The sequence below is a fragment of the Salvelinus alpinus genome, chromosome 14 (assembly GCF_045679555.1).
Source record: "Salvelinus alpinus chromosome 14, SLU_Salpinus.1, whole genome shotgun sequence".
NCBI classification, from domain to species: domain Eukaryota; kingdom Metazoa; phylum Chordata; class Actinopteri; order Salmoniformes; family Salmonidae; genus Salvelinus; species Salvelinus alpinus.
The window spans coordinates 30,491,150-30,507,181 of NC_092099.1; the positions used below are offsets into that span (position 1 = coordinate 30,491,150).

Consider the following 16,032-nt stretch of genomic DNA (forward strand, 5'->3'; position numbering starts at 1 on the left):
AGATGCAAGCAAGAGTGTGCAAGGCTGTAGAGAATGTGTCACTGTCTGTCACCTTGATTACTCAATTTTTTCTCTCGACCTGTGCACCTACGTTGTAAACTTTTCATAGGCTAGGTTGTAGCAACCTCATGATAGCTATAGGGAACATTTTAGTATCATGTAGTAGCCTAAAACTATCGATGTTAAATTGAGCTGTATGAATGGAATAGGAATGACAATATGCTGTAATAGAAATATGGCCATGCTGATAAAAAAAAAAAAAATCGTCCTCCCTCATCTTAAAACGACACCGACCGCCACTGCAGCACACACTTGACAGTAATTGTCACCAAAAGGTGCTTTGAAGTGCATCCAATCAGACAAAGTCCCAGCCATGCCACGACCATAAACCATCCACACAAAATCAGATCTTTTCACTGCCCCTCCAAAATATACTGCCTGCCGCCAAATGACCTTAGTAAATTGCCATGACACACTTCAAGTTTGTAGCCAATGAGGAATGCTATATTTTCCCAGAACGCATGCCATTATTTTCTTTTTTAATGACGATTAATGCAGATTGAGGACCGAGCCAACACTACCAATAGACTGATTGACCTAGAAAAACACTACTGTTGGGGAAGTCAGATAAAAAAAATTGCCGTGAGAAAACTAGTGGGTAAGAAAGGGGGGTGACGGGTTTTGAAAGACACTTTTGAATGAGAGACATGCATAGCTCTCTAGTTCTTGCTATTCAGGCAAACTGCACAGAAGCATTCTTCACAAAATGTAAAGGTTCGGTTGAGACATGTGTTATCCAATAGAATAAACAGATGTTTGTTCTTAATGCAGGGATGTCTAGCTCATTGGGTATGATGGGTAAGCAGAGTCAAAAGAGACACCTGGAGCATTACAGTTCCATGAAGGACATGCATTGACATTAAAAAGCTGTCCATACAATGTTGCTTCACAAAGCTTCTCTCTTGGCAAGCTCTGAAAACCTTGGTGGGTTGGTGATGTGGTGGGCCGGGAAAACAGAGAGGAGAAGTCGTCAGTTCACTGCTAAGGGATGTTAGACTAAAGATTAATGGATTACTTTTGTTCATCTTAGTGATGGGCTGAGCATTCTAGTTCACAGAGAAATCCATCTCCCTGGTCAACAAGTGCACATGGCAATACATCTTCATTTCAAAGCATGATTTTCTTCTTAAATCAAAAATACACTTTGGTCATACACCAAATAAAAAAAACTGGATATTGGAGAAACGGGTTGAAAACTGGTTATATTCCAACATCGCTCCAAACAAGTGTAACCGAGCGTAGCACACGTGTGGGTAATGAAGTGCATTGCTTATTTGCAAACTGGCATTTAACGGTCTCAAGTCAATCCTAGCATTTGATTTGGAGCATGGATCACACCCTTTGGGAAATCAGCCCCGTTAATGTCAGTCATACTCTGCATGTGGAAAGCTTTTTGGCTGACACACACATTCTTAGCACAAGGAGCAGGAAAAGAGAGAACGCCCTGTAGTTTGAAAACTTTCGATGAGTACCTTATCCAAATCTCTCAAGTGGGAAGCTATCAAAGCAGAGTAGACCAAATGACAATAGCTCATACAAATCCTGCCTGCGCTCCGCTCTATCCTCCTGGTGTTACGGCATGCTAATGACTCCGCCACCTCTCCCTGCCCCGGCAAGCGGGAAGGCGGGTTAATCACCATGACAAAGGGGGCTGCTGGGAGTTGGGAGGCAATGGGAGTGACTCCGGACGTTCCCCCGTCTAAGATGTAAACTGGGAGGCTTTGATTTCCTAAACCGCTGACAGATGGAGAGTCATAGCATCTTTGTCTAAATAATTAACCAGTCTTTACCACACATTGTCCACAAAGGAACCCCCACTATGGACTTGGATGGATAGAACACCGGTCCAGGGAGGGGGAGGACTTTTTATCCACTGCTTTTGTCCGTCTGTTTGACTGAGCTGTTCATGAAGTGAGGAGAAGCTAATCAGAGTCCGTAGAGCCATCCAAACAGAGGCACTGTACAAAATGGGCCATTTGTAGTGATTGTTTGAGCTGACACAATGGCCCCTGTGCTTTGAGAGGCTCAGAGAGAGACTCTGTAAACACTCCACTCAATTATGTCGATATGAAGTGTGTGTGCATGTATGCTCATCAAACAAGACAGAGATGTAAGGTTCTAGTCCTTGTTTGAATACCTGAACTCTTATTTGCTCAGTTCTAAAATAAACCAGAGGGATACAGGTCTCTCATCAACAAATTGGAGTTCAGTATTATGATGGTGAACTTTGAATATTACTTTGTAAGATGCTACATCATGTTCACACTCCAATAAATCATGTCTGAAGGTACAGGCTAAACAAGTGCAAACTGATATGTAACACCACGCGCACACACACAAAGAGAGGGTAAATGAGTGCAAAGTCACATGCTTGTCAAGAGAACAAGATGTCCATTAAAGAATCTCTGGCATTTTCAGAGATTCAGCCATGTAGCCGGTTGATTATGAAAACAGTATGCTGTGCATGGACTTGCAGCCAGCAAAAGCCTTTTCAAACATAAAACTCATGATGAATGACAAGGGAATGGCTGGTGCCAAGAACCGATGTTGGCCATCACTATGGAAAGGAAAGAAACAAGTTGAGCTGCATTATAGTGAAAACAATGGAGGCTCTACTTTAAAAAAGGCATATCCTTTAAAACACCCCGACGAGGTCATTACAAATTACCTCAAAACGTAATCTTCTGGAGCACAGAAATATTAACTTTGAATTTACATTTTAGTCATTTAGCAGATCCTACTTATAAGCACGTATACATGTCGTACTGTACAGTATAATGTACTGATACTATGCATATGATCACATAGATTGGTATCCACACACACTGTACCAGTCAAAAGTATGGACATACCTACTCATTCAAGGGTTTCTTTATTTGTACCATTTTCTGCATTGTAGAATAATAGTGAAGACATCAAAACTATGAAATAACACATATGGAATCATGTAGTAACCAAAAAAGTGCTAAAATATATTGTATATTTGAGATTCTTCAATGTAGTCACCCTTTGCCTTGACAGCTTTGCATGCTCTTGGCATTCTCTCAACCAGCGTCATGAGGTAGTCACCTGGAATGCATTTCAATGTGTGCCTTGTAACAGTTAATTTGTGGAATTTCTTTCCTTCTTAATGTGTTTGAGCCAATCAGTTGTGTTGTGACAAGGTAGGGGTGGTATACGGAAAATAGCCATATTTGGTAAAAGACCAAGTTCATATTTTGGCAAGAACAGCTCAAATAAGCAAAGAGAAATGACAGTCCATCATTACTTTAAGACATGAAGGTCAGTCAATAAGGAAAATGTCAAGAACTTTGAAAGTTTCTTCAAGTGCAGTCGCAAAAACCATCAAGTGCTATGATGAAACTGGCTCTAATGAAGACCGCCTCAGGAAAGGAATACCTAGAGTTACCTATGCTGCAGAGGATAAGTTCATTAGAGTTACCTGCACCTCAGATTGCAGCCCAAATAAATGCTTCACATAGTTCCAGTAACAGACATATCTCATCATCAACTGTTCAGAGGAGACTGTGTGAATCAGGCCTTCATGGTCGAATTGCTGCAAAGATACCACTACTAAAGGACACCAATAAGAAGAAGAAATTTGCTTGGGCCAAGAAACACGAGCAATGGACATTAGACCGGTGGAAATCTGTCCTTTGGTCTGAGTCCAAATTTGCGATTTTTGGTCTGTCCTTTGGTCTGAGTCCAAATTTGCGATTTTTGGTTCCAACCGCCATGTCTTTGCGAGACGCAGTGTAGGTGAACGGATGATCTCCGCATGTGTGGTTCCCACTGTGAAGCATGGAGGTGGTGGTGCGGTGGTGCTTTGCTGGTGACACTAGGGTGATTTACTTAGAATTCAAGGCACACTTAACCAGCATGGCTACCACAGCGTTCAGCAGCGATACGCCATCCCATCTGGTTTATGCTTAGTGGGACTATCATTTGTTTTTCAACAGGACAATGACCCAATACACCTCCAGGCTGTGTAAGGGCTATTTGACCAAGGAGAGTGATGGAGTGCTGCATCAGATGACCTGGCCACAACTACCCGACCTCAACCCAATTGAGATGGTTTAGGATGAGTTGGACCGCAGAGTGAAGGAAAAGCTTCTAACAAGTGCTCAGCATGTGGGAACTCCTTCAACACGGTTGGAAAAGCATTCCTCATGAAGCTGGTTGAGAGAACGAGTGTGCAAAGCTGTCAAGTCAAAGGGTGGCTACTTATAAATATATTTTGATTTGTTTAAACACTTTTTTGCTTACTACATGATTCCATATGTGTTATTTCATAGTTTTGATGTCTTCACTATTATTCTACAATGTAGAAAATATTAAAAATAAAGAAAAACCCTGGAATGAGTAGGTGTGTTCAAAATTCTGACTGGTACTGTATTTTATACACTGCCGATTTTGCAGGTTTTCCTACTTACAAAGCATGTAGAGGTCTGTAATTTTTATCATAGGTACACTTCAACTGTGAGAGACAGAATCTAAAACAAAAATCCAGAAAATCACATTGTATGATTTTTAAGTAATTAATTAGCATTTTATTGCATACCTAACCTAATTCAACTTGACTGCTGGCGCACAGTAATGAGACGAGTCAAGAAGCGCACAGCACGGCAGTGCATGGATGACAATCTGAATAAACTGCCTATATTCCCATTTGCTATAGACTATTACAATAAATGTGTTATATTTACAGAATGCAAGAGAACAATGTAGACAGAGCTTAGAGTTTTACCAAAGCAGCACAGAATGTCCGGTCAGAAAATGTGTTTTCGTTTTTTCTCTCGAATGATCTGGGTCAAAAGCCGAAGTTCATTTTTACAGCAGACGCTCTGGTGTCTTATTGTTATAGAAACCAAATGTTCTGTTTTCTCTCAATTTGATATCAATATGACTTTTAAGACACTTTTTCAGTTTAACGCATACTGGATTTCTCCCGCCACACTATTTCATGATCAAACAATGAATGAATATAATGGAGTTCTAGGCTATTTAAGGAAGTTTAAGTTGTTTTTGAATAACCTAAAACCATGGTAGTCCTAAACGAAGGTAATATTGAGGGAGATGGAACAACCAATAGCAATGAGCAAGATAGAAAAAAACAAATTATATATTTGAACAAACCTTACAGTATAAGACAGAAATGCATGCGAGGCCAGACAAAATCCCTCCTTGCCGTTGCAAACCAAACAGCCAAATGCCTTATCCTACTAATGGAAATATCATAAAAGCATTTAGACAAATTAAAATTATGAAGAGTATTTCCCAAACATTCCAATAAAGTGTTTAATGTCCTAAAGTTGCAGCTTTTAAATGGGAACAATTATGAAAGTCAGTCTATGCTATTCTCAATCACAGCTTTATTTTGAAAGACAAATATTTCAGGCCACAAGAAGTCAAATTGAGCAAACAATGTCAAGATGGAAAAATCTAATGAGAAGTCAAAAGAGCTGTGACCTAAGTTCTGAAAGAAACGATACGTATCCTGTAGGCATATTATTCTAGCAATATGCTACCTACAACACATAGTACCCTAGGCCTAATAAGATATGAAACTGGTATTATCATTATCCAGTTCTGGGGACAGCAGAGTTGCTTGCTCTGCACCCTATGATGATTGACAGCGTGTCACTCGCTCCGCGCTTTGGCACACACAGACAGGCCTAGGCTACCCATATATTTTTTTATTTTTTGGGGATCTAATGATGATATAGCCCAACCCTAGACACATCATCATTAATAAATCATTGAACACTGATTGGGCCCAAATGTTCAGTATACAGGCTCTAACAAATAAACTGGGTGTCCTTGGACATTTCCAAATATATGATTTATAATAAAACCTCAATAAAACAGTGTAAGAAACGTAAACAATGACTCAGGAGAGTAATTGTTTTCTCTACCTGTGCTGCATGAACAAGCCATACGAGTAAGTAGTCAGTACAGACAAGGATGAGATCCAATTTGTCATCGCCTCCGCAATAGCACACTTCCCATAAGCTATTAAGACAACGTTTTATAATGCAAAGGAAAACACGGGAGAGATGAAAAACAAACAGAGACACGCTCTCGCGAAAGAGAAAACTGTAGGCATCCGTAGAAGTGTGAATGACAACACTCGGCTAGACTATTTACATCCTGGGTGGAATTTAGTCCTCAGACTATGACATCAGGACCAACGTGTAGGCTGGTTGCTGCTGTCCTGGTTGATGTGAACAGAAGAGTCTGACAGAGATAGGGTATAAGTTACTGTCCCAAATAGCACCATAATTGCAGTACCCTAATCTTGGCCAGAGTCACATAGGGACAAGCTGAAAGGTAGTCCACTATTTAGTGAATAGGGTTCAAAGTTGCCCCATGTCTTTGATCCCCACTGTTGTGTCATCATCATCATCATCCTCCCTCCTGGTTGTCCTCCCAGAATGTCCTGGGCTGAGCCTGTCCTCAGTATACTGTCTGCTCAGTGGGCTCAGCACCACAGTGAGGGGCTTGTCAACAGCTCCCAGAGAAGCTGAGAGGACGTGTCAGCACCATCCTTTTAGAGACCTGTCAACACCATCTTTGTGCCAACTGTCTTTGGGACAGGGCACAAAGATGTTTGGTTGACAACCAAACAAGACCTTCAGGAAACACTGGATAAAATGGACTACTGTAATTCTAATGAACAGGGGTTTAGTGGTGTCAGAGACGGGTGGTGGAATCTCAATAACCCTATAACAACTTGACTGATGAAAAGGTGAAGTGTGTTCACATAACGGCTATCATGGTTTCAAATTGTTCACCTAAAACTTCTATAAAAGTTTGGGTATAGACAGGTATCTCAAACTTGCTTTGTAAGTTTGTTATTTCATTTAAAGCACATGTAGTCAATACTTGTTACATACCTTTGAGCACTGTTTGTGATTCTGACACCAAACCAAGGATCCATTATTCTGTAATGAAAATAGAGAGCAGATGAGTTACAATTTTCAATTAAAGAATGATCAATGAAATGCTAAACACATCAGAATTCAGTCCAGTACAGTAGCTATTCACACAATAATTCATAAGAACATCTGAAAAACAGAAAGAATGCGCTGAATCAGTTTCACCACAAAACTTTCTAATTTCTTTATTTAGAAGCCAATTACCATGGGAAATGTATCAAAACTCAGTTGAGAGTCTTTGAATGGAGCAATACACCCCTACGTGTACCCTAAGGAAGCAAGGTCAGAGAGGGGTGGGGGCAGATCTCTGGTCAGTTTCAGTGTCGTTCAGCAGAGCACTGTGACCTCAACTCTTATCAGCCTGCGTTTGATCTCACAACAGACATCCCAGAGGTCACTCACACAGGAACTGATGTCAGCACTCTTGTGTAGACTGCAGACACCTCCAATTCCCCCTAATTGCTGTGGAAGTGCCACCTTCTGGGTTCCATGAAGCCAAACATTTGGTCCTAATTGTGTCGGGTAAAGACAGAGTGTCTCCCTGTCATCTTGAGAAGTTCCAATGGGCTAAATGCCTGGCTCAAGTGTCCATTTCCTGAGCTCCAAAAAAAACACAAGGCTATTATCTTCAATTATGGTTTCACTTGAACATTAAATGTAAGATAAATGATCGCCCAGACAAATTGCCCATTTGATTAATTCGCTGGTGGGGGTAATTCCATGGTAACAGAATGATGCTGATTCTCAGATTTTTCACATTAAAATGTATGCAAAAAAAAAAAAGATTTTGTTTGACATACATTTTAAAGTGAAAAATCTGAGTCTCAGCATCATTCTGTTACCATGGACTAAAATTGTGCTATGGTTCTAGGTATGAAGGCTTGGGTGCAAGTGTTTCATTGATTCGCTCAAATCCCCATTGAAGTTTGTCTGCCATTATGAATAGTTGGGAAATTCCAAATGTAGAGAAAGGAAACCTTCTCAATAAAGGCAATGAGTCTGAATTTCCATTACCAGACATATGTTAAAAATGAAAGGTCACCGATAAACATGAATCAGTGCTTTGTTCCTTACAATAAGACACTGCACCAGGAATGACTGACTAGCCAAACCTTAAGGGTCTGTGAACCAGAAAGTCTGCATAAGTTCAATGTCAAGTTCAAAGTATTCTCAAACAATGTAATCCAGTGGAAATTCCCAGTGAGACCTCGGGAAAGAACTTCTCATTAAAGGATTTAATTTGCCATCCAGTACCAGTGAGTGTTGTGTGTTAGGTGTCAAGGATAATGGTCAGCCAGTTTAAAAACATCCATGGTGCACCGGGAAGTCTAGAGCAGAGACTTAACAGCAATTCCACGGTAACAGAGTGACAGTGAGACGCTGACTTTTCACTTTAAAATGTATATGTCAAATAAAAAGCAATGATTGCAAAGTTAGGCAAAACAATTTCCACTGATTTCCATTTGACAGAAATATATTTACTTGAAGAACAATGCAGATAGAAAGTTTGGTAACAAAGTAAAACTGAAGGAGATTTGCCCTACTGCTAATTGTAATAACATCAGAAAGAAATCCATGTTACTAATGAATAGGATGCAAGCTTACATTTCATAGTCAGCCCTAGTTTGGAACAGGAAAACTTGAAGAATTCACCTTAAAAGGCAGGCTGCAGCAGGGAATGAAACGTTTTCTTCTGTAGTACTCTCAGTACTGTATTTTGATTGAAATGTTGTGCTCTATAACATGATGAATGTACATGTGTAATAACATGATGTACATCTAAAACATGTACATTTTTTACATGTGTAATACAAATCTAATGGCACTAAATATACCCAAACAGATCAATCAAACATGTCAAAATAATATATCAGTGCCACAGTGCCACTGATATATCAGTGCCAGGTAAATAAAACCCTGGCAATCACTCAAGATAATTTATACACATTGGCATGACTCCAGCCTGCTCCTAAATCACAGGCCCGTTTTTTTTTTTTTTTTTTACACCTTTTCTTGCCCATCCGTCAGTGGCAACAGAAAGAGATCTGTGGAGGGGCTAATTTTGCTCAGTGACAGCATCTCTGCAGCCCCGGCAGGGCTCTGTGGGATGTTGCCCCAGCTGTCCAGGCCTGACCTCAGCATGTCATGGACCAATGGGGAATAATTATAGGTCAGGACTTCATCCCAACAACTCAGTGGCATTCCTCAGCAGTTTCAATATTATGCAGTGCTGCCGAGAAACTGTTAAAGACTCCGGTCGATGAATGCTTTCCAGATCCGGATATTCACTAAAACGACTTGGAGAAAGAAAATAAGCCAAATAGTTGCTCTGTGTGTCTGAACGCAGAGGTGAACTCACAGCTTTCTCTGTGTCACTGGTAGTCATGTAAACAGATTCACCTCAGAGATGTATTCTGGCTTGTGCCAGCTGAGAAGGCAGAGCAGGTGACCAGGGCCATGTTGTATTTCTAGACATCTGAGGAACATAGACAAAAAGCCTGCTCTGCTTTTGAGTACAGCATTCCTTCTTTTGAAAACAGCTATACATTTTGTTTCCCATTCATCTCTGATTTGTGGTGCCATCTCTGTTCAGTGTTCACTTTCTGAAACCATTTTATTCTTTATCAACTATGGTGTCGCTGTAGGCCTACATTACATCACGCAGTGCTGATGAGCAATGAATGTCCTGCTTATTTAAGTTTTCAGCTCTTCTGCAAAGAAATTACAATAGGTCTCTTATACATCACTGACATTGGTAAATCCCTGACAAAAATCTATTTGGATCAAAACATTGTCAACCAATAAAACATGTGTAGCACATATGGATGTGTAGACCATGTTTTTTTATATTATGGATTTTAAAAAATGGCCAAGCACCCCATGCAAAGTAAAGTGTTTGATGTCATAGGCAATTGGAACCCCAGGTAGAGACAGTTCAAAGAGCTGGCAACCTCCTTATATGTCTATCAACAACCCAGAAGTCTCCCCGGACCAAAATAACTAAGCAACCCTTCAGGTTCCCCTATTGACTGTTCAAATAGCTGTGGGCTCGAAGCAAATCAAATCAGGGAATTGACATCCATGGATTGCGACAGCGAGGTTCCTCAGTCATATTCTTCAGCATCAAGGTTAATGTGAAAGTGAAAGTTGTATCAAATTGAAATGGTGAAGATGTTGAGCCTGTATCCCGTTAGGAATGTGTAATGTTTGTCTGAGGAGGCACTAGAGGGTGTAGCAGGCAGTAGCACTCACTGGGAGCTGAGATTTACAGACACGACTGTCGTGGTTTAAAAGCTTTTACAGAGAGGTGAGGCCAAGCTACACAGAGCCCTATTCATCCCCTGTCTTCACTAATGAAAAAGTCCACACATGAGACGAGCAGTGGCTGTGGTTTGATTCCACCCCAACTTATTTAATATCAAAAGACAAAAACAAGGGGATACGGAAAAACTACTTTCCCATGTTTTTCTTTCCTTCGCTATGAACACAGGTCTCACAAGTGCAATACTTTAACTTTCAGCACCCCCGCTCACTGGGTATGAACGACCGAATTTAAAATGTTATATTTTTATGACTTAAAATGTAATAACAAGACCACACCTTGTTTTTTGGCTTCATCGGTAGTCATAAATAATCCACTACAAGACTGATGATTTCAGAATGCATTAGTGAACAGAGGCCCCAGTTCACTCCTAATATTTTAAATGTCCAGTGACCATATTTATAACTGGGTTTTCCCCTTTCTCTGTCTATTGTACCATGGTGACAAGTCCCCCAAATATGAAGTAAAATGTCAATAAATACATCTGTATTTTGGAAGTTCTTCTACATTTATAAATCCTAAATTGCCATAAATCCAAAGACCAAAAGGTCATGCCTTTTTCCAACTCTGTATCTGTTCCTGCTGAGCTCAGTAACTCATCACTGACAATTATTCCTTGGATCCTGATTCAGGCCAAGTTCAAAGGAGGACTTGTGTGGGAGTTTACAGCTTCAACTGCTAAAATGTTTTATTTCAATATGCAAAAAATGTATGTATAACTTCTACAAAAGACAATATAAAAAACATACACCCCCTTGAACTTTTTTCACATTAAGCTTCCTTAATTTTTTCTAAAAAGGGATTCAATTCGATTTTTTCATACAGATCTACATAACCTAACCCTGAGATTGGTTCCCCCAGAACAAATAGAACCCTATCTAAAACCAATCTATTCATCTCAGCCTTCTCCATAAGATCCTAGACCTAGGGAAACGTTATGGGGAGGAAAATAGCTTGATGAAAAGAGTCACTTCTATTAATAATTTTTCTGTTGATGTTGTGCAGAATTATAACCACCCATTAAACACATTTTTATGCAAAATACACCAGAGTTGCTTTCCAAGAGGTGTTGAATGTTCCTGACCGGTCAAGTCTCAGACTTAAATCTGCTTTAAAAAAATAAAATAAAATTAAATTAAAAGAATCAAACACACAGTTTAAATATCACTGTCCATCGATGATCGCCATACAAATTTACTGCGTCTGAGCAATTGTGACAAAAAAGATGGATATATGATGCCCTAATAGTTGTGCAAAGTTGGTAAAATATTTATAAAAATTATTCACAGCTGTAATGGCTACCAAAGGTGCTTCCACCAAGTATTAACTCAGGGGGGTGGAGACTTATCCAATTATGATATTTCAGGGGAGGTGTTTCTTAATTTGTAACATTTTCAAAAAACTTTCTTTCACTTTGAAAATTTGTTGTAAGTTGTGTAGATTTTTAAAAATAATTAAGTCAGTAAACTTTAAAAAATAAAGTTTCTATAGGTGTATTGCTGAAAGGGTCTATTTCCATGAAACTGGAAACGTTGTGTGTCTTGGAGTTTAAATTAAATTAATCCTAAGCATGAATGCTTTCTGAGTTGAATTAAGAGGTCTGCAGTCTCAATCATGTTAGAGGTTGGAGGCAAGCCCCCGCCCAGCTGGGCCTTCTCTGTAATAAGATCTGTCAGAGGAAGCAGATCCACCTGTAGGTCGCAGCACGTTGAGCGCTGACTGGGCAGGCTCCAGTGTAATGGCAACAGTACATTAGAGCTTATCACATTTAGCCAAAGTGGGCCTCTGCGTTTAGCAGGAAGGTGACCTCACTGGGGATAGCATCAGTGGGCCAGTGTCCCCGCTATGATATGAGGTGTGATGCTGGCATTTGGTGGCAAGGGTTAGGGCCATGGGCTAGAGCAGGGGGAAGCATGTTTTTCCAGCTGACCAGACCTCCCATTGCCACATGAAAGAGCCTGCTGAGAACACAATGCATTTAACAGTACTCAGCGTATCAACAACAATTGGCTTCTATTCTTGGAGCTCCTAGCATGCTCAACCAGTCCCTTATCACTGAGCAAAAATGCATCTCTCTTTTATAAACACATCCTCCTCATTTCCTGCCTTCTGAACACAAGAGGTTGAATGCAACTTCTGGGGCTCAGCAGTCAATTATCAGACAATTAACCCATTATAATTGCAGGGGAGTTAATACATTTAATCTCAATCTCTAAGACTTTTCAGTCAAATAGTTATTGATTTATAGGCCTTCGTATTAAGAACATGGGCAGTGCCGAGAAGTTGTTGAAATTATCTTCAAATTAATTTCGGTGAACTTTACTAGATTAAATGGTCTAATAAAGAATCTGAAATAAAATATATCAATGCTTCCTAACATAAAACCAACTAATATAAAAAGAGAAGACAGGAGAGGGAGACAAAGCACTCAATGAGAGTTAATAACAGTTGGCGAGCTCTCCCAACATTGATTGCAAAACACACAGCAATCAGTAATTAAATAGAATAGAGAGTATAAGCCCAGACTTCATCCTGCAAATGTTCTTAAGTAAAAACTAAAAACTGAGTACAGATAGGTGGTGAAAGACAGTTGGGGGAAGAGAAGGATCTTTTTACTGTGTCCTGGGAGAGAACAATGTGTCTAGTGGAGGATGAAAAACAACTTCTGCCACCACATACCAAATCACCCAATTAAAAGGCTAATTCCACAGCAAATCACTTCTTCCAACTCAAATTCTAGAAGATCATCGAAACATGCTTGGTGGTCATCTTCGGTATGTATAATCATATTGTGATCTATTTTCTGGGTTATTGTGGGTGCTAATTGTGAGGTAATTGAATATATGGGGTGAAAAATAAAACTGGCCCATTTTGATAGAGGGCTATAAACAAATCAGATCAAACATCTAACCACAACATTCTTAAAAAGCCTCAAAATCAAGAGCAGCCCTCACATTTCTTACTATGGAGAATTAATGAACCAGTTTGACAAAAAAGGGCATCACATGCACAAAATAGCAAGGCTATAATTTCCTTCCACTATAATAATAATAATAATAAGTGTCCACAATACAGTATGTACACAATATGCATCAAATTTGCAGCTGTGGAAAGCAAAACTAATAGACTCCTAGTCCTATAGGGTCATCAGCTGCCACTGTTTTAGTCACTCTGTGTGACAAGTTAAGTCCAACAAAACTATCAGTAGACTATTCTGTCAGAGAAGAGGCCAAATTGTTTACATTGACATTTCAGAACCACTTCATTTATGCCTTGTCTCATTTGTAATGTGACAGACTCATTCATGTCCAATAGCCTCACTCAACTCACCCATATGGGGTGTGACTGACACACACACACACACACACACACACACACACACACACACACACACACACACACACACACACACACACACACACACACACACACACACACACACACACAGAGAGTTTATTTTGAGGGGGACACATGAAGCGTAAAAGTTGGACAGACTGTGAGCAACACGCTCCTACCTGGGAGTGCTTGAAAAAAGCAGAGATGCGAGTGATATGCAGGCTGAGACATCTCGAGGCGCATCTTGCTCGGTAAATGCTAGCAGTGAAGAACGAGTCATCCTGCCTGGTCCTCGCAGCGAAGGTTCCATGGGTCGACAACACTGTAATCCATAGACACAGGGTCACACATACAGTTACGCTCCTGAGCAACATTGTCCGACAACGGGTGCTGCTTTTTATCCGTTCACTGATCGGGCTACACTGCGTGTTGACTCCGCTGTAGAAACTAAAGAAACTTCAATTATACACTGGGGAGGAGTCAGAACCGCGTGCGCTTTGTGATTGGCGGATACCGTGGTGATTGGCAAATACAGCGAGTGCCTTGTAGCAGGTAGAGGTTATGGACTCGATATCAAGGATTTAGAAATTATGAATTCTATTTGAGTAGATGGTTTGAATGATTTTGTGCTGAAAATCAATTAGGACAATTGCTATGAATAACATTTTTATTCAATGTCACCTCAAATGTATTGAAATATATAGGTTCTATTTTGCTGCATGTACCAGTGGGTAACCTGTCAGGTGTGAAATGGGAAATGTGTTTTTTGCGTATCCCAACTCCCCCTGAAACACTCTCAGAGAGTGGCCTCACAGTCAGGTACTCTATAAGAATGATTGACAGTGACCCTGGAGCAATTAGGGTTAAGTGCCTTGTTCAAGGGCAGATCAACAGATTTTTCATCTTGTCAGCTCAGGGATTCAAGCTAGCAACCTTTTGGTGACTGGGCCAACGCTCTAACCACTAGGCTACCTGCCACCTCATGACATTGTAATACTGCATCATAAACAGGGTAGCCTAGTTTATCAGGTCCACTTGGAAAACCTCTATCCTAGTGTGTGCAATGAGACGTTCAGCAGATCTTAATTATAGACAATCTCTCCAAAACATAAATGGCTCATACATAAGCAACACCATTTATAGGAAGCTCCACATTTCATGTGTGCAGCGGATTGCAGGAAGTATTCGACCTACTGCCACCTACTGATGACACAATACATCAGAAATGCAGAATAGACATGTTGTCTAAACCAAGCCCCCCACATATGGCCCCTGGAAAGCCTGCCAACATATCAGGGAAACCCTTTCCACCAGTCTGTGCCTCACCGTTAAACAGTAGCTTGGAAAAACTCTTCTACCTGGAAAAAATGTAAACCTCCCTAAAACAAATTCCTCAACACGGTCTCCCAAAATTTGGCATTGTTTCATAGCCCAGGGAATGGAGCAAATATGACATGTAGGAAAAGGTTGAAATCTTTGAAGAAGAAGAAAAACAACTTCCATCTTTAAGAAGAAAGTTCCCTAAGGGGTCTACTAGACATTCTTTCTCTGCTGTTCTCAGCTTATGGAGTACTTTCCTGTACACCATTACAGAGGTACTGTAATGAGCTTTTATAAGTGTTGCTCTTAAACAGTCTGCAGAATGGGATCCAAACGGAGACTTACACAATCATTAGATTTTGGCTCAGGTAGCCATGCAGCTCGCCCTAGGCCAGCGATGCTCTGTGCCAAGTACTTCAGCCCTTACCTCGCTCTCTCTAATGAAATGGGTCTGTTAATACGGCCATACAAATACATCCTGGAAAGCATGAGGCTGCCAGTGCCAAGGATGGGGATCACCCCCAAAATACTAGTTTCTGTTTCCAATAACAATGCAGTTTTTATCATTTAAATATTCTATAGCCTCCTGTAGGTTATTAACCCTCTAGACATGTATGCTAGTGTATGATTTGTGATTATAGAAGAGATAAGGCTACCACTTTTCTGATACTGCTGCATGGTGTGTAAACACATCCCCGTGGCTGCAGAACCCCTATCTGAATGGGTGTTCATTTCCCTGGTGGTCCCAGAGCACAATGTAACTTGTGGTGAGAGATCCCTTGCCACTCTTAAAATATTTAAACACGGATGTCTGTGTACCTTAAAAATGGTGTAATGGCTTAATTTTCTGGCTTATTACAGCCATGTGTGGTAGGGGTTTTATGGTGTGTGGTGAAGGAAACACAGTGCCTGTGTGCGGTCCTAATGTCTCCTACAGCCTAGGACACGCATGCATCCCTCCTCCAACCGATTCCAGTGTTTCATTGACTGGGAAAAATCTGCCAATACTGAACTCAGGTCATAAAGCCAGAGTAGGAGCGGAGGTGTTTGTCTGGG

At 40.5% G+C, this 16,032-nt stretch overlaps 1 protein-coding gene across 1 annotated transcript in view; it reads right to left on the reverse strand.

Moving 5' to 3' along the window:
- Positions 1-14,106, reverse strand: part of LOC139538750 (anosmin-1-like) — a 52,326-nt gene extending 38,220 nt beyond the window's left edge. Inside the window, exons 1-2 of the mRNA XM_071341141.1 lie at positions 13,836-14,106; positions 6,957-7,004 (exon numbers count right to left, since the gene is read on the reverse strand). Coding sequence (XP_071197242.1) covers positions 6,957-7,004; positions 13,836-14,030 — 243 coding nt within the window. The 5' untranslated portion in view covers positions 14,031-14,106. The remainder of the gene's footprint in view (positions 1-6,956; positions 7,005-13,835) is intronic.
- Positions 14,107-16,032: the final 1,926 nt, after the last annotated feature.